Source organism: Berghia stephanieae, chromosome 5, assembly GCF_034508935.2.
Source record: "Berghia stephanieae isolate SIO BIC M18660-M18661 chromosome 5, UCSD_Bste_1.3, whole genome shotgun sequence".
Taxonomy (NCBI): Eukaryota; Metazoa; Mollusca; class Gastropoda; order Nudibranchia; family Aeolidiidae; genus Berghia; species Berghia stephanieae.
Window position 1 is genome coordinate 18,348,976 of NC_088364.1, and position 22,547 is coordinate 18,371,522.

The following is a 22,547-nucleotide window of genomic DNA, read 5'->3' on the forward strand; positions in this document are numbered from 1 at the left end:
TCCCGACCCCCATAGTGGTCAGGGAGGTACTTGCTGTGTCTTCTATACCCCTATACCAGTTTTCCAATTGCTTTCTGTCTTTGTCTTGGAATGAGATTACTTAGTTTTGTCCTGACCCAGGCCGGAGTCCTTGGCTGTGGGGGTCACATTCGAATGTATAGTTATAGTTTTGGGAGATGGTCTTTTTTTCATTGTAAATCATCTCTCTATTATGTACTGTTATTTTTTTTTTTTTAACATTTGATTTGTAAACATTTGAGTGTATTCCTCTACTCTTAGTGGAATCTTGTGCTGGTCTCTGGGTGAGACTTTTTCGGTAGTCTCAAACCAAGTACACTGATAGTGTGCTCTTGGAATCTACATCTGTTCCCTTTTTTAATCATTCCCATTTGTATATCTAGAATGTTTTTCCTATCACATTGTCTTCCTTTTTACTGGCGCTGATATGACCTAAATGTGTTGCAAACACCGTAAAACCCTTTAAAACAAAACAAAAGCATTCCCCTTTGTCTTTTTTTTTATGTGTGCTTTTAATTGCAAATCTATAATTTTTTGTCTATTCCATTTTCCTCCCATAGCGGGCAGGGAGGTACTTGCTGTGTCTTTTATCCCCTCTTATCTGTTTTCCAATTGCTTTCTGTCTTTGTCTTGGAATGAGATTGTTTGGTTTTGTCCTGACCTTGGTCAGAGTCCTTGGCTGAGAGGGAAACAGTCAAATGTATAGTTATAGTTTTGGGAGATGATATTTTTTTCCTTGTAAATCATCTCTCTGTTGTTATGCATAGTATTATGTTTAGTTTACACATTATATTATATGATTGGTAAACATTTGAGTGTGTTCCTCTTAGTTGGGACCTGTGCTTGTGTCTGGATGAGACTTTTAGTGATCTCAAACTAAGTACTTTGATAGTGTGCTTTTGGAATCTACACCTGTTTCTTTTTTGAACCAACTCCCCTTTGTCTTCCCTTTTCTCGGATGCTTTATTGTAATTCTATAACTTTTTACTATCCCATTTTCTTTCTTTTTACTGGCGCTGATATGACCTTAATGTGTTGCAAGCGCCGTAAAACCCTTAAAAACAAAACATATTCCATTTTCTTCCTTGTTACCACTGCTGCTGAAATGACCTAAACGTGTCGCATGTGCCATAAAAACCTTAAAAACAAAACTGTCCCCACGGAAAATTGCAAATGAAAACCCCATAAAAACTTTCTATTTCCGAGTTACATGAATCTATGTTTATGATAGCATATTAAACACCCAAAATTTAAAAAAAATTAAAAATAAATAATATATATATTTATGTGTATATATATATATATATATATATATATATATATATATATATATATATATATATATATATATATATATATTATATAATAGATTGATGTTAGCAATAAAACTTCTGGCAGTAGTATTTTCCTATGTTTAGCATTATATGATTATATGTGACTCCAGAACATAGAAAATTGCAAAAAATTGCAGCAATTGTCAAAATTGCGGTCCCGTTGTGGTAACGGCGAAAAATCGCGGCCGTAAGCGCCGCGATTTCCTGGAGGGACAGACAAAAACAAAAAAAAAAAAGACGGGGATGTCATGCTGACTTTTGGATGTGACCTTTAAAATAGTGCGGAGTCTAAAACTAAAAGGTATGCTGGGCATTGGACATTATATCTACAATCGTCCACCACCCTCATCTGTCCTGTGTCCTTTCCTTTGCTGCCTCCCATGTTAGGTTTACTAGTTAGTCAGCTTCACAAAAGAAAGGGAAAGAAATCAAGCTAAACCTGGGTCGGGTCAATTCTGAAAAAAGTCCCTTGGTAGAACCATGAGGCCCTTGCTTGATATCATTTGGAAAAGGACCTAGTTTAGGGTAAAGTACTTTCTACCAGATCTTATAGACACAGCTACCTATTCTATGTTATATGTTTGTGTTGAGAATATGGCTATTAAGCTTAACTGCTGGCTCACAAACTTTGCAGTGTTTGTGTGTTGAACCCATAACCTCGAGAAGGTGGGAGAGCGGTCCAAGATAGACATGATGCTTGATGCCACTTTTTTTTTTTTTTTTAATGGCGGATAGCTTCGACTGTAGAACTACAGTATTTTTTCGCGGCCAGGCGGAGTTGTCGTAACAGTAAGGTCGAAGGTTCGAGTTCCCATTGCCGCGAAGTTTTTATTCTATCTTGTCTTCTGCCATTATTCTACTCACGTTATTTCTTGTTATTTTCTATTCATTGCTACCTGGATAGAAGGTCTGAAAAAAAATCTCGTCTGCGGATTGGTACCGCTTCCTTTGCTCGTAATGCAAATGCTCTACCAGCTGAGTTATTGGGACCCTCAAGTAGTGTAACACGAAAAAAATCCCATCCTCTCTCCAGTGCCTTACTTTAACGGAATGACGATAATGATATGATATAAGTCTCTGGGTGGGGTTTCTGACCTCCCATAGTGGGCAGGGAGGTACATACTGTGTCTTCTATCCTCTTATAACTGTTTTCCAATTTGCTTTCTGTCTTTGTCTTGGCATGAGATGACTTGGTTTTGTCCTGGCAACTTTCCGGAGTCCTGGCTGGTAGGGAAACAGTCGAATGCATAGTTATTGTTATGGGAGATGATATTTTTTTCCTTGTAAATCATCTCTCTGTTATGCATTGTATTATGTTTAGTTTGCATATTATATTATATGATTGGTAAACATTTGAGTGTATTCCTCTTAGTTGGGGCCTGTGCTTGTGTCTGGATGAGACTTTTAGGTGATCTCAAACTAAGTACATTGGTGGTATGCTCTTGGAATCTACATCTGATCCCTATTTGTTCCCAGTTCCCCTTTGTCTTACTTTCTCTTGGGTGCTTTAATTGTAATTCTAGAACTTTTTACTATCCCATTTTCTTCCTTTTTACTGGCGCTGACATAACCTAAATGTGTTGCAAGCGCCGTAAAACCCTTAAAAACAAACAAACAATATAAGTCCAGATTTATGTAGGCTTATACAGCCTTTTATCTGCTCTTGTGCATTCGTGAACGTATTTAATTCACGTCTCTCAAAACTGGGCATGCCACATAGTGGAAGGATGTGTCTGAATTTAACTTTACAAACAGTATTTTTCTGTTTCACAATGAGCATCAAGACGGCACTCTCCCCGGTGCCTTTTTTAACGGTAATGACGATAAAAATACCATCCTCTCCCCAGTGCCTTACTTTAACGGTAATGGTTGAATAAAATAAAAATTGTTACCACTGGGTGCAAATGCGAGCTCGTTACTTTAAGTTTCTTCTTTCCTCCGAGCTCCGAACCTATTTTTGTAATCACACCCCATGTGGCTTAATAACTTTGCCTTTTAGTTGTAGTTCTAGTGAGACAATTGGATTCAGTAGTCTGATGTCACGCCGCCCGGCATCGGCGGCCATCTTGGTTCTAAACAAAGAAAATCATTACTTTTTATTCTTCATGCTGGCTAGAATTTTTCATATGCCTTGTGATCAGAATGTGTAAAAGTCAAAACATGATCAAATTTATGGGGTTTTTTTGTCCTCTGGATACGCTTTTATGCTCGCCGGGGAAATATTTCATACGGGCGTCCGCCATTGTTCCAATAGTTTAGAGCCAGTGTTACTAAGTTACCATGCATCATTAGGAAGGAAGTGACGTTATGACTGTTGAAGAGTATTGGGAGGGCCAAAGCAAGATCATAACTCGGACAGGGTCTGTGTGTGAATCCACATGGAGTTTATGTGTGCGCATGAATGTGACGATATGTTCGGGTTGTTTTTGTTTTGTTTTATTGAGTGGTTTTGTTTTTTTTTGTTTGGGAGGGGGGGGGGGGGGGGGGGGGCTCTTAGTTTTGTGTTTTTGGTTTGTTTTGTTTTTGTTTTTTTGGGTTTTTTTTTTTTTTTTTGGGGGGGGGGGGGGTTTGTTGGGTTTTTTTTGTCGTAAAGAATATATTTTCTCTTTACATAATATTTCTTTCTTTCTTTTTTTTTTTTTTTAATGCATGGTTGGTCCTTTCAACCGCGCAGATTGTCAAGTACCCGAGAGAACGTCATCCTGGTTTTGCACATGCGTCTCGTCCTCGCTTCCGATGAAGTGTCTCATGCCGCTTTCAAGATAGCCCATTATTATTATTATTATTATTATTATTATTATTATTATTATATATGTAGTTAGTAGTTAGTAGTAGTAGTAGTTAGTAGTAGTAGTAGTAGTAGTAGTAGTAGACCGTTCGTGACTTTATTTTTATATTTCCTTCACAAAGATTCGACCGCCGCTCTAACTATGCCCATTCAACACACCCGCCGCCCCCCCCCCCCCCCCCCCCACGACTTTTTCACCCCCCCCCCTACTATTGACACTACTACTACTACTATTATTATTATTATTATTATTATTATTATTATTATTATTACAACTACTACTAAAAAAAACAAAATTTGAATAACAATAAAAAAAAAAAAAAATAAAATGTTTAAAAATGTAATAAAAATAATCTGGAGAATATTTTTTGTTTTCATCTGGACGGTTTATATATATAAATAAACAGCAATATGTTCAATGTGTTTGAACTATAATATAATATAATCTAAATTTAGAGCATTTCCTGTTCATTATTTTAATTTATTATATATATTATATTATATGATAGTTTGAACATACTGCTGTTTTCAGTCATGACGGCATTGTGCGCTAGGCAATGATTTTCGTCTGCTTGCAGATGATGGGGCCAAAAATTAGTATTTTTATCGCTCTTGTCTTCTTTATTAAACCATGTCAGCAAAGCTTCTCAATGGCCGTATTCGTTGCAAGTCTAGATTTCTTCCTTTGTGGTGTATGGCTGTTCGTCTCAGTCTTGTCCCTAATCTCTGGGTGGGGATCCTGACCTCCCATAGCGGGCAGGGGGGTACATACTGTGTCTTCTATCCCCTTATATCTTATCCAACAAGCTTTCTGTCTTAGTCTTGGAATGAGATTACTTGATTTTTTCCTGGCCCTCGTCGGAGTCCTGGCTGAGAGGGAAACAGTCAAATGCATAGTTATTGTTTTGGGAGATGATATTTTTTTCCTTGTAAATCATCTCTGTTATGTATTATTATATTTGTTATTTTTAATGTATAATGTGAGCATTTGAGTGTATTCCTCTTTGTTGGATTTTGTGCTTGTGTCCGGATGAAACTTACAGGTGATCTCAAACTAAGTACATTGGTGGTATGCTCTTGGAATCTACATCTGATCCCTATTTGTTCCCATTCCCCTTTGTCTTACTTTCTCTTGGGTGCTTTAATTGTAATTCTAGAACTTTTTACTATCCCATTTCTTTCCTTTTTACTGGCGCTGATATAACCTAAATGTGTTGCAAGCGCCGTAAAACCCTTAAAAACAAAAACAATGTCCCTAATCTTGACTATTGTTGACAGACAGTTGTGAGGAATACCATACTTTGCAATGATTTCCTACTTTGTCATGATCGATTTGCTGACATCTTTTCTTGATTGAGATAGCCATCTTGATTATTGATTAGTTCTCGATTCTGTCGGAAACAAGTTTGTCTATTTGACTAGAGTTTTTGTATCAAGCATTAGTGTCAACTGCAGATTATTGCTATATTGCTGATAATGTCACTAAACATGAATTTTACTTAAATGTGTGTCACTATTTTGGGGTTTTAATTACTGATGATATGTTTGGAAAAAAAATTGGAATAAGAGGTCAATGTCGCTATCCAGGGGTTGTCGTTATTCAGGAGGGTCATTATCCAGAGGTAGTACTGTATCTTTTTGTTTTGAATATGTAAAGATTTGTAAGCATTTGAGTGTGTTCCACATTGTTGAATCCTGTGCTTGTGTGTGGATAGACGTTTAGGTGATGTCAAATTAAGTACACTGATATTGTTCTTGGAATCTACATATATTTGAACCATTCCCCTTTCTGGGTGAGGTTCCCGACCTCCCATATAGGGCAGGGAAGTACTTGCTGTGTCTTCTATACCCCTATAACAGTTTTCCAATTGCTTTCTGTCTTTTTCTTGGAATGAGATTACTTAGTTTTGTCCTGAGCCAGGCTGGAGTCCTTGGCTGTGAGGGACACAGTCGACTGTATAGTTATAGGGAGGTGATCTTTTCTTCATTGTAAATCATCTCTCTGTGTCCATAAAGTCTGGGTACATGTAGTTTTCACTATATATTTTTAATTTTTAATTTATGCAACAGATTGTGGAGATTTGGCTGAAAAATACTTTCAGATGTCACGTGGTGTTAAAGTACGATTCATTACATCCCAATTGAATAACATTCGTTTTTTAAAAGAGTAATTGGTACTCTTACCATGTACCCAGACTTTATGGACACCCTGTATTATGTACTGTAATTTTGTTTTATTTTAAAACATTTGAGTGAACTCCTCTTAGTGGAATCTTGTGCTGGTCTCTGGGTGAGACTTTTAGGTAGTCTCAAACTTACACTGATAGTGTGCTTTTGGAATCTACATCTGTTCCCTTTTTTAATCATTCCCATTTGCATATCTAGAATGTTTTTCCTTTCCAATTGTCTTCCTTTTTACTGGCGCTGATATGACCTAAATGTGTTGCAAACGCCGTAAAACCCTTTAAAACAAAACAAAAGCATTCCCCTTTGTCTTAATTTTGTGTGTTTGCTTTTAATTGCAAATCTATAATTTTTTGGCTATTCCATTTTCTTCCTTGTTACCACTGCTGCTGAAATGATCTAAACGTGTCGCATGTGCCATAAAAACCTTATAATAATTTAAAAAAAAAAAAAAAAAAAAAAAAAAAAAATTACCGGTATAGTATGTCATGCTGACTTTTGGATGTGACATTTAAGATAGTGCGGAGTCTAAAACTAAAAGGTATGATGGATATTGGACATAATATCCACAACTGTCCATCACCCTTATATGTCCTGTGTCCTTTCCTTTGCTGCCTCCCAGCTTAGGTATACTAGTCAGCTTCACAAAAGAGAAGGAGAGCAATCAAGCTAAACCTGAGTCAATTCTGAAAGAAGTCCCTTGGCCAAGAGGCCCTTGCTTGAAAAAGGACCTAGTTTAGGTTAAAATACTTTCTGCCGGATCTTATAGACCCAGCTACTTATTTGTGTTGAGAATATGGCTATTAAGCTTAACTGCTGGCTAACAAACTTTGCAGTGTTTGTGTGTTGAACCCATAACCTCGAGAAGGTGGGAGAGCGGTCCAAGATAGACAGGATGCTTGATGCCACTTTTTTTTTTTAAATGGTGGATGACGTCGACTGTAGAGCTACAGTATGCTCTCGCGGAGTAGTCGTAACAGTAAGGTCGGAGGTTCGAGTCCCCATCGCCGCAAAGTTTTTATTCTCTATTGTCTTCTCGCACTTTCCTACTCACGTTATTTCTTGTTTCTTGTTATTTACTATTCATTGCTACCTGGACAGAAGGTCTGAAAAATAAATCTCGTCTGCGGATTGGTACCGCTTCCTTTGCTCGTAATGCAAATGCTCTACCAGCTGAGTGATTGGGACCCTCAAGTCGTGTAACACGATAAAAATCCCATCCTCTCTCCAGTGCCTTACTTTAACGGAATGTCGATAATGATATGATATAAGTCCAGATTTATGTAGGCTTATACAGCCTTTTATCTGCTCTTGTGCATTCGTGAACGTATTTAATTCACGTCTCTCAAAACTGGGCATGCCACATAGTGGAAGGAGGTGTCTGAATTTAACTTTACAAACAGTATTTTTCTGTTTCACAATGAGCATCAAGACGGCACTCTCCCCGGTGCCTTATTTTAATTGTAATGACGATAAAAAAAAATACCATCCTCTCCCCAGTGCCTTACTTTTTAACGGTAATGACGGTAAATAATGCCATCCTTTCCCCAATGCCTTACTTTAACGGTAATGGTTGAATAAAATAAAAATTGTTACCACTGGGTGTAAATGTGAGCTCGTTTTTCTTCTTTCCTCCGAGCTCCGAAAATATTTTTGTAATCACACCCCATGTGGCTTAATAACTTTGCCTTTTAGTTTTAGTGAGACAATTGGGAGGGCCAAAGCAAGATCATAACTCGGACGTGTCTGTGTGTGAATGCACATGGAGTTTATGTGTGCGCATGAATGTGACGATGTGTTCGGGTTGTTTTTGTTTTGTTTTGTTTTTTGTTTTATTTGGTGTTTTTTTTTTGTTTTGTTTGGGGGGGGGGGGGGGGGGGGCTCTTAGTTTTGTGTTTTTGGTTTGTTTTGTTTTTGTTTTTTCGGGGGGTTTTTTTGTTGTTTTTTTTTTGTTTTTTTTTGTTTTTTTGTCGTAAAGAATATATTTTCTCTTTACATAATATTTCTTTCTTTCTTTTTTTTTTTAAGGCATGGTTGGTCCTTTTCAACCGCGCAGATTGTCAAGTAGCAGGTCAAGGTTGTCAATTTTCAGTATATTTACGGAATTCAGTTTGTTATAAACCCTCAGTATATTTTCCAATCACCTGATGAACTGGAAAAAAAGTACATAATGTCTTTTTATTTTTACTGGAGTTCAGCACTCAGAAAGTGGTCGTTCTTTGTGTTTGCGTAAGAGTTCAGTAAATTTTTGCCTTCTGAATTGGCAACCCTGGCGGGTTTATATATATATATATATATATATATATATATATATATATATATATATATATATATATATATATATATATATATATATATATATTCGTGGAGAGGGGGGGGGGGTTTCGTTTGTTTTTGTTTGTTTTTTTTTATTGTTTTCTTTTCGTATCACAAAACAAAATGTATAAATGTTAATCGTATTGCTGTATGGTTGTTACCAAGGTGTGAACGTACATATTATAAACAGCGACATGTATAGAGCTGTGATAGCCTAGATTATAAAATATGTGAGCGTTTCCCTTTGGGAGAAGAAAGTGGAGTATCTTATGCCCTTTTCTCTTTGAGACTTTGGTTGATGGCTCAGACACTGCTGAATTCTGCCCGTTCCCTTCTGTATCAGTCTTAGGCGCCTGCTACAGTGTGTCATTCTTTGACGAGCTCTCGCTGTCTTCTGCGACATGTTGGCTGCTATATAGTACTCCGTCTGGGTGGGGTTCCTGACCTCCTATAGTGGGCAGTGAGGTAATTACTGTGTCTTCTATCCCCCTATATATGTTTTCCAACTTGCTTTCTGTCTTTGTCTTGGAATGAGATTATTTGGTTTTGTCCTGGCCCTGGTCGGATATCCTGGCTGAGAGGGGAAACAGTCAAATGTATAGTTAGTTTTGGGAGATGCTATTTTTTTCCTTGTAAATCATCTCTCTGTTATGAGCTGTATTATGATTTATTTACGTATTATATATAATTTGTAAACATATTTGAGTGTATTCCTCTTGGTTGGACCTGTGCTTGTGTCTGGATGAGACTTTTAGATGATCTCAAACTAAGGTACTTAAGTACACTGATAGTATGCTCTTGGAAGCTACATCTGTTTCCTATTTGAACCAATTCCCCTTTTTCTTACCTTTTCTTGGGTGCTTTAATTGTAATTCTATAACTTTTTTCTATCCCATTTCTGGGTGGGGATCCTGACCTCCCATAGTGGGCAGGGAGGTACTTGCTGTGTCTTCTATCCCCTATATCTGTTTTCCAACTTGCTTTCTGTCTTTGTCTTGGAATGAGATTACTTGGTTTTGTCCTGGCGCTGGCCTGAGTCCTAGCTGGGAGGGATACAGTCAGATGCATAGTTATTGTTTTGGGAGATGATATTTTTTTCCTTGTAAATCATCTCTCTGTTATGTATTATTATGTTTGTTATTTTTAATGTATAATGTAAGCATTTGAGTGTATTCCTCTTTGTTGGATTTTGTGCTTGTGTCCGGATGAGACTTATAGGTGATCTCAAACTGAGTACATTGATGGTTTGCTCTTGGAATCTGCATCTGATCCCTATTTGTTCCCAGTTCCCCTTTGTCTTCCTTTCTCTTGGGTGCTTTAATTGTAATTCTAGAACTTTTTACTATCCCATTTTCTTCCTTTTTACTGGCGCTGATAAAACCTAAATGTGTTGCAAGCGCCGTAAAACCCTTAAAAACAAAAACAATCTATCCCATTTTCTTCCTTTTTACTGGCGCTGATATGACCTTAATGTGTTGCAAGTGCCGTCAAATCCTTAAAAACAAACAGTACTCCATGGATTCTAGCACGCTGCTCTGCAATACGGCTTGCTGGAGCTGGGTGACCGAATTTTTTAATACGTATGTCTTAAATATGTCGTTACCTCCCATGAGCCACGAGCATCGGATTTCGGCACGCTTAGATTCTAGCACACATTTTGGCTTCTGAGAGATTACTAGAATCTAGCTTATGACAAGAAGTGAAGTGAGTAGGAAAGTGCCACCCTAGAAAGAGGAGAGCTAACGCTACTCTTTCTAGGGTGCCACTCCAAGAAAAGTGGTTTCAAACTCTGTGTCTATTTTGAGCCGCTCTCCCCGACTTCTTTAGGTCATGGGTTCAAAACACACACAAACGTCGCGAAGCTTAAATGCACATGCCCTTACAGAGAGAACGTCATCCTGGTTTTGCACATGCGTCCCGTCCTCGCTTCCGATGAAGTGTGTCATGCCGCTTTCAAGATAGCCCATCGCCATTTTAAATCCTCCAGTAACGACACATTGTGCAACAGACGAATACAACACGCTATTTCAACTAACAATATTATACATTTCCAAACTATCTTCATCATTATATAAATTAGCAATAGTGTTTTAATGTTATATTAAATTCTATTTTCGACACGAGTTGTCTACGACCATACTACGTTGAAAATACCGGTTCTCGTCCTATCACCGAAGTCAAGCAACGTCAGGCGTGGTTAGTAATAATAATCTTTATTGTCCATAAATATGGCAATTTGTCATTTAGTTACACTTGTTATAATGTTAAACGATAACTAAGATTGAACAGATATTTCACTCCTACTTATTTTCTCTCTCTCTCTCTCTCTCTCTCTCTCTCTCTCTCTCTCTCTCTCTCTCTCTCTCTCTCTCTCTCTCTACTAGTACTTAGATGGTGACCGCTTGGGAACCCCACGTGTTGTAGACATCTTTTTTTTGTTTTTTTTTTAATTTATCTATTTTACAATTTTATTACATTTTTAAAAATTTTATTTGTTTTGTTTTTTTGATTTTTTAAATTTTGTTTTTTTTAAGTAGTAGTAGTAGTTGTTGTAGTAGTAGTAATAATAATAATAATAGTAGTAGTAGTAGTAGTAGTAGTAGTGTCAATAGTAAGGGGGGGGGGGGTGTTGAATGGGCATAGTTAGAGCGGCGGTCGAATCTTTGTGAAGGAAATATAAAAAATACCGAACGGTCCTACTACTACTACTACTACTACTACTACTACTACTACTACTACTACTACTACTACTACTACTACTACTACTACTACTACTACTACTACTACTACTACTACTACTACTATACTACTATACTACTACTATTACTACTATTTACTACTACTACTACTACTACTACTACTACTACTACTACTACTACTACTACTACTACTACTACTACTACTACTACTACTACTACTATTACTACTACTAATAATAATAATAATAATATATACTTAAATCATCCCCCCCCCCCCAAAAAAAAAAAATGTCAATTCGTTTACAGACATGGCATGCATAAAAATATATGAACACAAAGTTGAAAATCTATGGCGACAATGTATACATATAGATATGCAATTGCACAAAAATGTAAAAATATACAACCAAGAACCAAAAGCAACACTTTATATATATTAATTTGATAAATTGAGATAGTCCATACCTCTGTCCTTTAGTACGAACGTGTGTGTGTGTATTTATAAGATAGTATTTAATTCAAATCACAGTTGCGCGTTAAAAATTCGAACACCATGTGGCAAAAATGAATAAAGGTGACGTGTTGTCTTTGTTTTTATAGATATAAGATACTACTACTAGTGACTACTACTACTACTACTACTACTATACTACTACTACTACTACTACTACTACTACTACTACTCTGCTACTACTATACTACTACTACTACTACTACTACTACTACTACTACTACTAATAATAATAATAATAATAATAATCATAATAATAATCATAATATATACTTAATTTCATTTTTTTAAAAATGGAAATTCGTTTAAGACGTGGCATGCATCAAAATGTATAAACACAAAGTTGAGAATCTATGGCGACAATATATTACATATATATTATATATATATATATATATATATATATATATATATATATATATATATATATATATATATATATATATATATATATATATATATATATATATATATGCAAATGTACAAACATGTAAAAATATACAACCAAGAACCAATAGCAACACCTTATATTATTAATTTAATAAATTACTACTACTATTACTACTACTGCTACTACTACTACTACTACTACGACGACGACGACGACTACTACTACTATTATTATTATTATTATTATTATTATTATTATTATTATTATCACTACTACTACTAGAAAAAATAAAATTTAAATAACAATTTTTAAAAAAACGAATAAAATTTGTAAAAATGTAATAAAAATGTAAAATAGATAAATTAAAAAAAAAAAAAGGATGTCTACAACACGTGGGGTTCCCAAGCGGTCACCCATCTAAGTACTAACCACGCCTGACGTTGCTTGACTTCGGTGATCGGACGAGAACCGGTATTTTCAACGTAGTATGGTCGTAGACAACAACTGACGGAAATAGAATTTTATATACCGTAATATTAAAACACTATAACACTAATGATGAATATAGTTTAGAAATGTCTAATATTGTTAGTTGAAATAGCGTGTTGTATTCGTCTGTTGCACAATTTGTCATTACTGGAGAATTTAATATGGCGATGGGCTATCTTGAAAGCGGCATGAGTCAACGTTCTCTGTGTAAGGGCATGTCTTAAATGCTGACTAACAAACTTCGCGACGTTTGTGTGTGTTTTGAACCCATGGCCCCAAGAAGTCGGAGAGAGCCGCTCAAGATAGACATAGAGTCATAGAGTTTGAAACCACTTTTCTTGGAGTGGTGGATAGCTCAGACATTCAGACACTAGAGCCACGCTCTTCCCGGCCAGGAGGAGTTGTCGTACCAGTAAAGTTCGAGCCCCCATCGCCGCCGCGAAATTTTTATTATCTATTGTCTTCCTACTTTCCTACTCACTTCATTTCTTGCTAGAATCTTGCGAGTCGTTAGTGTTTCATTACGGCTAACGCCTGGATTATCTCGGCCTTTTCTCCAGATGAAATTTAAAGACAGATTTCCCATAAGAATTAATATTTAAGATAATTTTATTTATCTATTCATATTACAAGGGGGCAAAGTGGCCAAGTGGTTAAAGCATTGCACTGTGATCCGGAAGGTTTCGGGTTCGAGCCCCGCTTCAGGCACTTTCATCTTTTTCCTTGGGCAAGACTGAAAAACGGTGATTCCTGTTGACATCAGACATCCTGTTTGGGGGATTATCTATATTGTCATGGAATGCCTAGACGGCGGTAGGTATCTAAAAAGGCGTAATTTTTAAATTCATATTACAAATTATTTTTCGAAGTGGTTATTCAGAGTCGACTCTGGATAACTGTAGGCAGTTATTCAGAGTCGACTTTGGATAACTGTAGATGGTTATTCAGAGTCGACCCTGGATAACCATGTGTACAGATATTTAGAGCCGAGTAGCCTATCGAATTATCGAGTTGAGTTCTTGCGAGATGAGTTTCTTTCAATTTGATACCAGTTTACTACGGTTATTTTGTGACTTTGGCAATTTTAGTGCCAAATTCTTAAAACTTGGCGATTTTTCAACTTCAGTCGCTTATAAATAAGAATCTTTAATCAATTGCAAAACATATTCCATCAACAAAGCAAATTTAAATTAGCTTATAAACAATCATTTCTTAAATCGATCAGCCTAACTTATTATCTCTCTATTACCACATGATATCTATAAACATAATATGAAGATAGAAGGGTGGCTGAGAGAGAGAGAATTAATGAATTGATTTTTTTTTTAAATTGTTTTATAATTAGACACAAGTTGTAATGAATTCTATTAACAAATTCAGAACAATCAAAAAAAAACAAATCAAAACTTTAAAAGGAAGAAAAAAAAAGACACGCTTATAAACCTTATAAAATCGCCAAATGAATGTTACAGCTAAAAAGTACACAAATATTTACACCCATTTGCTCCACTCCCTTCCCTTTCGATCATCTTCTCATTCATGGCCACCATGGGTCTTGTGCTGCCTTTGACATTTGGCGCCAGCGTGTCTAGACTAACGTCATAAATAAAGGAGTGTCACCAAAATTCATGCAACTGAGCAGAGGTGTCAAAAATGATAGAACGCATATTATTGTTTTTTCCCCCCTGAACTACCACTGAGCAGAAAATGTTTGACATGACAAAAAACAAATCCCAGAAATCCGCGGCCCCCACTATATTTAAATTTTTTTTTTTTTTTCAAAATCTCGACAATTTGCAAAAATTGCAAATTTTGCGGCCGCAATGCAAATCACCGATGCAAAAAAAAAACTGCCATGACAGAAGAGACAAGAAAATACCAAAAAGTAAAACGATTTTTTCCCGTCGGGTTAAACAGAGGTGGGAGAGAAGAAAAAAAAAACCCAGAAAAACCGTGTGGTTGGTAACTGGAAGTTCATCACTCATAACTGTCTACAGTTATTCAGAGTCGACTCCCCGACTCTGAATAACTGTAGACAGTTATTCAGAGTTAACTGTCTACAGTTATTCAGAGTGGACTCCCCGACTCTGAATAACCGTAGACAGTTATTCAGAGTCGACTCTGAATAACCGTAGACAGTTATTCAGAGTCGACTCTGAATAACCGCAGCCTTATTTTTTCTGACGGTGTTTATGGAATAAAATCTCGTTCGGGCTTTTATAATTTTACAATCATTTTAATGACAACTTCATAAAAAGAGAGCGTTAAATTTTGTTTTTAGAAAACGGGATTGAAACGCGAGAATGAAAGGGAACCCAATTAACCAGTAGATTTTTAACCAATCAAAACACGAGATTCGTGACACACCCTCAGAGCCCTGACCCGGATATGGCATTCGGACATGGCTAGGTGGTTGTTTATAAACAATAGTAATGGCTGTGTAGTCTTAGACTAAGCCTGATGCAGAATTCTTTAAATTAAAGAAAATATGGGTAAAAATTGTCAATGGGGCCTTTGTGACAGCGACAGTTGATATCCGGAGAGATCGGGAGGCGTACGATTTTTTCCTTTTATCAAGCCGTGGATCGACAAACCTCGATGCAAGCGATGGATCAGGGCTTGCGCTCGCCCTCACAATCAGCTGAATTTAGCGAAGATCAACAAGAACCGTTACATTTGTTCTAAGGTAAGTTGATATTCAACACAGTTTATATCAATCATTATCATATTAAAATTGATTTTTTAATTTTTTTTTGCCAGAGTTTGTTTTATGATTCTTTCGGTAAACATCATTTCTCTCTTTCACTTTTCACGTTGACTTTTAGAGTTGACTCCCGGCCAGTTGGTCTTAATCAAAATCAACATTGTAGAAGTAAGTAGAACGATCTTAGAGACTTATAGAATACTTTATTTGAGCCGTTCATTTATTAGTACAGTTTAAGACAAGTAGATACGATCTTTATCTCTTATTTACCGTACGGTGATAATAGCCTGACGGTGTGTGGGAGACTATTTTCACCGTACGGTAATATCTCTTGGTGGACGATTTTCACCGTACGGTGAGAATAGTGTGGAAGGTTATATTCACTGTACGGTGATAAAAGTGTGGGAGACTATATTCAATATAATGGTTAGAAGGCTATATTCACCGTACGGTGATAATAGTGTTGGAGACTATATTCACTATAATGGTGTGGAAGGCTATATTCACTGTACAGTGATAATAGTGTGGGAGACATTGACAGTAGATGTTACTGTTGTTATTCTTCTAATAATAACAAGAAAACAAGAGAAGATACATGTTTTACTGATGCTGTCAAATCAAATAATTTCATTTTATCTTTCCAACTTAAATTGCAGCATTTCAAAGATGGTGAGCCGACTAAAAGATTCCCCGATCCTGAACTTGCTCAGTCAAGTTATCGATTGGAACTCAATATCCAAAGTCAAGAACAAAATTAACACCAAGCAAACGTCGGCTTTAACCTCTGAGGGTGAGGGATTCTGATCAGGGAATGGTATCAGGGTGAGTTTTTGACCGTTATCTCATGTGGCTATGGGCTTTTAAATTCTCAGTGTGTTTTCTTATTAATAATGACATTTGTTTCCTGAATTCAACAAATCAGATAGCAGTAGCAGGTTTAGGTAAATGAGTTGAACCCTGCTTTACTGTTTGAAATTATCAAGGGTGATAGTGAGTGTTGATCAATGTGTCTGATTTTGATGATCAGGTTGAAAAATAAAATTTCCACGACCCCCAAAATTGAGAAAAGGAAAAGTAGTCTTTTTTTTTTCAGAGCCATAGGACCAATGTAGCCAGATTTTATTACTCCAGTTTTTACAGTGCATGTCATCCTTCTGGTGGGATGCTGCTAGTTTATCACAAAGTACTTTCCTCAAGACTCAAGGCCTAACAGACCAGCCACCACTGTGTGAACAAGAGACATGGGTCCAGAATCGAACCAGTTCCCTTTGCATGTAAAGCGAGTGCTTTACCAACTGAGCTATCGGAACCACATAATTATATGTAAAAAAAAAAAAGAAGCACAGAACAGATTATTTTAACAGAGAGAAGATTTACAAGGAAAAAAATATCATCTCCCAAAACAATAACTATGCATTTGACTGTTTCCCTCCCAGCCAGGATAAAACCAAGTATGTATGTAATCTCATTCCAAGACAAAGACAGAATGCAAGTTGGAAAACAGATATACGGGGATAGAAGTAGAAGACACAGTATGTACCTGCCCACTATGGAAGGCCAGGAACCCCACCCAAGGAGTAAATTTAGCATTTATTTGCTTCTTGTCTTATGTTTAGCTTTGAGATCTCGGGGTATGACATTCTGACTTGTTTGAGTCCCTCTGTGACTGTCTGTGCAATAAGTTGGGTCCTTGGAAAAAAGCTCTTTACTTACTTTTTCTTATCATAAATAAAAACCTGGATCTTTTATAAACAGCAATCTCCACTAAACATGCCAAAAACGCTTTACAAGGGGTCGACAGCAACACTCAACATGTAGGATGAGACACGACACTTTGGCGATATTGCACTTTTTTTTTTGGACAGTGACAACGCTGTTGACCAGTTACTCATTTTACACCCACATAAGGTGAGAAAATGTGAGTAAAGAGCCTTTCCAAGGGCTCAACTTTACACCACTCGGGATGCGAACCCAGACCTTTTGGTCCAAAGGTGTATGACCTACTCCAGACCACATAACAACACTTATAAAATAAAACTACCTGGATGGTAATCTTACAAGATAGTCATAGCGCCTTATTGTCGTCATGTCTGGTCTACATACTAAATGTACCCCCACCTGGTGGATAGTCTTACCACAAGACCATAAAGTGCATAAACACATCAATGTCAGAAACGTTTACATTTTGTTCTTTTTCAGAGACGGTCATGAAAGAACACTAATTTTGAAGCAACCAATCCCGAAAATGGATCCGCACCAGAACCTATGGATACTGAAGTGGTCAACAGGGAGACTGAAAACAAAGAAAATGAACTAAGGGATAACAAGGAAAATGAACAAAGGGTTATTCCAAATTTAGGTATGACTTTAATAACACATAAAAGAAATGACAAATTGTATAATTTTTACTATGTGGAAAGAGCACAGTGAGCCTGTTGAACAGTTGAATGTTCAAGATTTTGGGCATCCGAAGTGCTGATTAGATACATCCTGCCACTCATGACTATATTTCACCACGCTCTCTGGAGGATCAAAATTTATCAGACATGGAAGTGCCAAATCCCAACAACTGATAGAAGTTTCAGATGACACAGTCTTCTCACCAATGAGAGGAGCCTAGGAAATAAAAAAAAAGAAAGCATGAAAAGAATAAGAATATTTTTAAAAAATCAATGATTTTATGAACATGTGATAAATTTATTTTAACCGCCTGAAAAAAAACATAGATTGTCTGGAGTCAAACAACTTGCTGCCTTGAGCAATTTCTATTTAAAATACTTTTCTCGGGCCCATTAGAATAGAAACATAAATGTTTTCTTCAATTCCCTTCCTCTTGACTTGCATCTACCTTTTTAAAAAAGGCATAGATGTACAGGTGTCAGAGTCTTAATCTGCATATCCAAAATGTTGGGTATTAGATATGCAGGCTACCAGTCTCTATGTAGCTGGACATAAATAAAACACTGTTCATACATAGAATACCTATGACAGAGAAAAAACAAACTTCTAACTGGATAGTACTGTTAATGCAATTCCAGACATTGTAAGTGGGTAAAAGTAAAAGTGGGTGGTCTCAATAGATTCAATATTCTTACCCAGATTAATTACAGTTTGTTGATTTAGTCTCTGCTGGACAACTAATTGCAAAAATAATTTCATTTTATTTCAGATTCTAACATGACACTGTTAGCAGTGGTTGCAGAGAACTTATCACTGAAAGAAGAAGTCTTTTTGCTTAAGCAACAACTGAAGGAGTCTAAGAGACTTCACGCCCAAGAATTATTAAAAGGAGAGGAACTTAAGAGGCTGCTGTTGTCAAAAAAACCCAAAACGGACGCAGATAAATGCAGTCACTCACTGACCATTGAACACCTGCACCATCACGGACCGAAAGAAGCTGTAAAGAGTTACACTGGTTTCGTGTATGAAGATTTTGTAAAAATATTCATCTTTGTAATTTACCATATCAACACAAATGAAAGCAACATGTTGCTTGCCCATTATAGATCAATTTTTACTTGTTATGATGAAATTGCGTCAAAATTACACTTTCTTGCATCTTGCCAATTTATTTAAAATATCAAGAAATGGTGCAGGATGTCTATTTAGGGCATGGATCAATTACTTGTATTTCAGGCTTGACAGTTTGCCAGTATGGCCCGATCGTGACACCATTAAGAATAACATGCTACAACAATTTTTAAAAGATTTTCCGGACACACTAGTTTTTCTTGATGGTATAGAGATAAAGACAAACAGGCCCAAGGCCTTAAAAAATCAAAGTCTATTGAATCCAGACTATAAGCCTTTTAACAATGCCAAAGTAGGCACATCAGTATATTGTTCATGGGATCTTCTGTTCCCCCTTCGAACCATATCGCTTTGTCTTGCTTTTCCTTTGATACTTTCAACTTCAGATCTACAACTTCTCCCCGTATCATCTGGCACTCAAATGATTTAATTGTGTCGCAAGTGCTGTAAATCCCCTAAAATCAAACAATCTACCCTTGTAACAATGCAGATTGTTTTGTCCCAATGATTTGAATGCATTATATTACCTGCTGTTCTCAATAGCTGCCATGACTGGTCGCAGCTTTACATTCCTACATGGCTTGGGAATAACCATGGAGGTAATGGGCTCGGGATCAGTTCTTGGGCCACAAGGTTTACTCCATTGTTGTGGAAGGCTTGTGTGCAGCTTGGATCTGTAGGTATATCTTGTAATCCAGCTTGCAGCCAATTCTTCAGTGTAAGGATTACTGCAACAACATGGGAACATTCACCAGATATGCTGCAAGTAAAATTTAAAAACAAATGAAAACAACACTTGTTTGTAAAACCTGCTCGGAATGAAAATTATATCACATATTTAGATGATGAGTCATATTATTTTTAAAATGGTGTATAGGATGGCTAACCACCTTTTTAAGTTGAATTAAAAAATATTATGCCAAATCGAGCTAATGGATCACACTTGACAAAGGGTATTCGAGGTAAAATGATGCTAGAAAGTGAATTTAAAGTTAAAATAATCAAAAATATTTAAAATTTAGATAATTACTCTACAATAAATCAATAAACTACATTCACTCTCCGCAATTAAAAATTAATCTAATCCAAGTCTCATATTTTTTCGTGCGGCTATGTGGTCTTGTGGTATGACACTCGCTTTTGGATTGGAAGGTCCTGGGTTCGAGCCTCACTCAGCACATAGTTGAGTCCTTGGAAAAGGCTTGTTACTCACATTCTCTCACCGTACTCAGGTGTAAAATGAGTACCTGGCCGTTAACAGGGTGTCTCTGTCCGAAACAAAAAATGTAATATTGCCTAACAGGCGTCATGACCTGTCCTAAATGTTAATTGTTGCTGTTGGCCCAGAACCCATTGTAAAGCGCTTTGAGCACGTTTAGTGGATGCTGCGCCAATAATTTTTAACAAAATTTTTGTAAATAAATTCAATTCTTTGCATCTACAAACGCACTCCCAACATATTTTCTCAGGCGGTGAGTCACAAATATTACTATTTTAATTTCCCGCATAGCTCAACTGACTTAGTAATTGATTCCCTTGAAATAGCATAAATAATAATTGGTCTCTAACTCTAAAGCATCATATTTTACCTGATGGCCCAGTCCACAAATTTTATGTTTGCGTTTTATAAATATAAATATAATAAAAAGCATGTTTCCTTTTTTTTCTTTCATTTCTTAATCTAATTAAAGTTCTCTGTACCAAATCCCTGAAATGATTAACTCAGAAAGACTGAAATGATATTTATTTAGGGCCAACTGCCTAGAGAAGCAGTTGAAAAATTATGGTGGAAAGAACTTTAGAGAAAACTAAAATTCCTTAACTGGGCATCAAATCATAGTCATTGATACACTAAAGATGCTAATAAAAAAAAAATAATAATGATGATAATGATATGATCATAATAAGAATGATAACAATAGTAATAGATATTTGTGAGACTAAATAATGCAAGAAATTATGGAATCGATGTAAAAATGAAATACTTTCCCATCATTTTGGCACTCATAAACTGAGAGAGGCAACTTAATGTGATGCAAATTAAAATTAGATTAAATTTGTAAAAATAGACTTTAGTGATCATTGTCATCATGAACTTAGTACTAGTAATTCTGATAATCGTATACCGGTGATTTAAAAAAATTAATAAGGGCACTTAAGTTTGTTTATTTCTATCAATAAAACAAGATATATATAGATATTTTTTAAATAATCGGATTGAGCGGATGCTCTACTGAGCCAATGCAAACAACAGGGGGCACACATAAAACACAACTCTAACTCGCCTACACATGACAGTACAACTCTTTTGTTCTCCCTTTACTTACGTTCGCTTAACTCCCATCCCCACCACTTTTTTATGTAGTAACGCTTTCTACAAAACTGAATTCATGAAGACCAAGATGAAAAAGATATACGTCACCTAACATTTAACATTTCATTGAAATTAATCTTGTTTCACAACCACATGACTGACTGACCGATGAGATGACTTGTCTAGCGTCGTGATAATTTACACAGTGCAGAAGAGGACGATGCATAGAAAAATAGAAATCGATTGTAACTTTAAACAGTAGTTTTAAAAATGAAACTCAGCTAAAATTGAACACTTACCCTGCTTTGTATGAGCAGTAGGCATCCACTGCCTTCTTTTCCCTCAAAACTCACGTCGTGGGGCTTCTCGCTCTTCGGTTGGCTTCGATAAACAGAAGCAAAAACATCAAAAATTTCGTTCTCCTTTTTAAATATTTTAACATACTTTTATAGGCAAAAAGCTTCCTCTCGTGTTTTTTTGCCAGGATGTCAAATATAGTAAATAATTTTGAGAAATATCCTCAGGGAGCTCGCTGACTGCCATCGTGATAGTGTAAGATATAGAAAGAAACCAACATGAATGACCGAATCCGTGTCATGACCGTCGTCAAAAGGGGGTCAAGGTCAAGAGGCGCGGTTAATTAAAAAATTTTTATTCTCTATTGTCTTCTGGCACTTTTCTACTCACTTCATATCTTGTTGTTACCAACATAAGTGCCTGCTCCACTCACTTTTCTGAATTAAAAATTCACCCCATACACCGGAGCATACTCAATGTCTCAATCGTTTCTATGTTATATGTTTGTGATGAGAATATTGGCTATTAAGCTTAACTGCTGGTCAAAATTATTTCGCGAAGGTGGTGAACGAATCGGCGATCTCAAGAAGTGGGTGAGAGAGGGATCTAGAAATGACTTTGGGTTTGAAACGAATATTTTTGTGTTCGTGGATAGCTCACACGGTAGAGCCACGCTCTCACCTGCCAGGCGGAGTTGTCGTACCAATAGGGTCGCAGGTTCAAACCCCACCACCGCCGCGAAAAAATTTTTTATTCTCTATTGTCTTCTGGCACTTTTCTACTCACTTCATATCTTGTGGTTAATTCCCCCTGCACTACCCGTTTATTTTTAAGGGAACCCTTCCAAAAAAATAATGAAAGGAAACGCTTCATGAGACAAGGGACGTTACTCTGGATTCTTCTTCGACTATTTACCTTTCAAGTGAGAGAAATCAAACGTTTTGGTGACGGAATTGTGTAGTCGAGAGAAA

At 36.5% G+C, this 22,547-nt stretch overlaps 1 protein-coding gene, 1 long non-coding RNA gene and 1 other non-coding gene across 5 annotated transcripts; 1 reads left to right on the forward strand and 2 right to left on the reverse strand.

The window, feature by feature from the left end:
* Positions 1-12,621: 12,621 nt before the first annotated feature.
* Positions 12,622-12,740, reverse strand: LOC144974291 (5S ribosomal RNA). Its single transcript, XR_013645695.1, has one exon. It is a non-coding gene; the product is annotated as a 5S ribosomal RNA (ribosomal RNA).
* Positions 12,741-17,659: 4,919 nt separating this feature from the next.
* LOC144972535 (uncharacterized) lies at positions 17,660-22,537 on the forward strand. Of its 2 annotated transcripts, XM_078913861.1 has the most exons (3): positions 17,660-17,793; positions 18,604-18,856; positions 22,411-22,537. In XM_078913861.1, exons 1-3 carry the CDS (start codon positions 17,700-17,702, stop codon positions 22,535-22,537), a joined length of 474 nt encoding a protein of 157 aa, XP_078769987.1. In that variant the 5' UTR covers positions 17,660-17,699. The 2 variants fall into 2 exon arrangements, with proteins under 2 accessions (XP_078769987.1, XP_078769986.1); XM_078913860.1 differs by lacking the exon at positions 22,411-22,537 and having other exon boundaries at positions 18,604-19,451.
* LOC144972538 (uncharacterized) lies at positions 17,779-21,956 on the reverse strand. Of its 2 annotated transcripts, XR_013645373.1 has the most exons (3): positions 21,579-21,956; positions 19,493-19,725; positions 17,779-18,050 (listed from the first exon to the last, which is right to left on the reverse strand). It is a non-coding gene; the product is annotated as an uncharacterized LOC144972538 (long non-coding RNA). The 2 variants fall into 2 exon arrangements; XR_013645374.1 differs by lacking the exon at positions 21,579-21,956 and having other exon boundaries at positions 19,493-20,818.
* Positions 22,538-22,547: the final 10 nt, after the last annotated feature.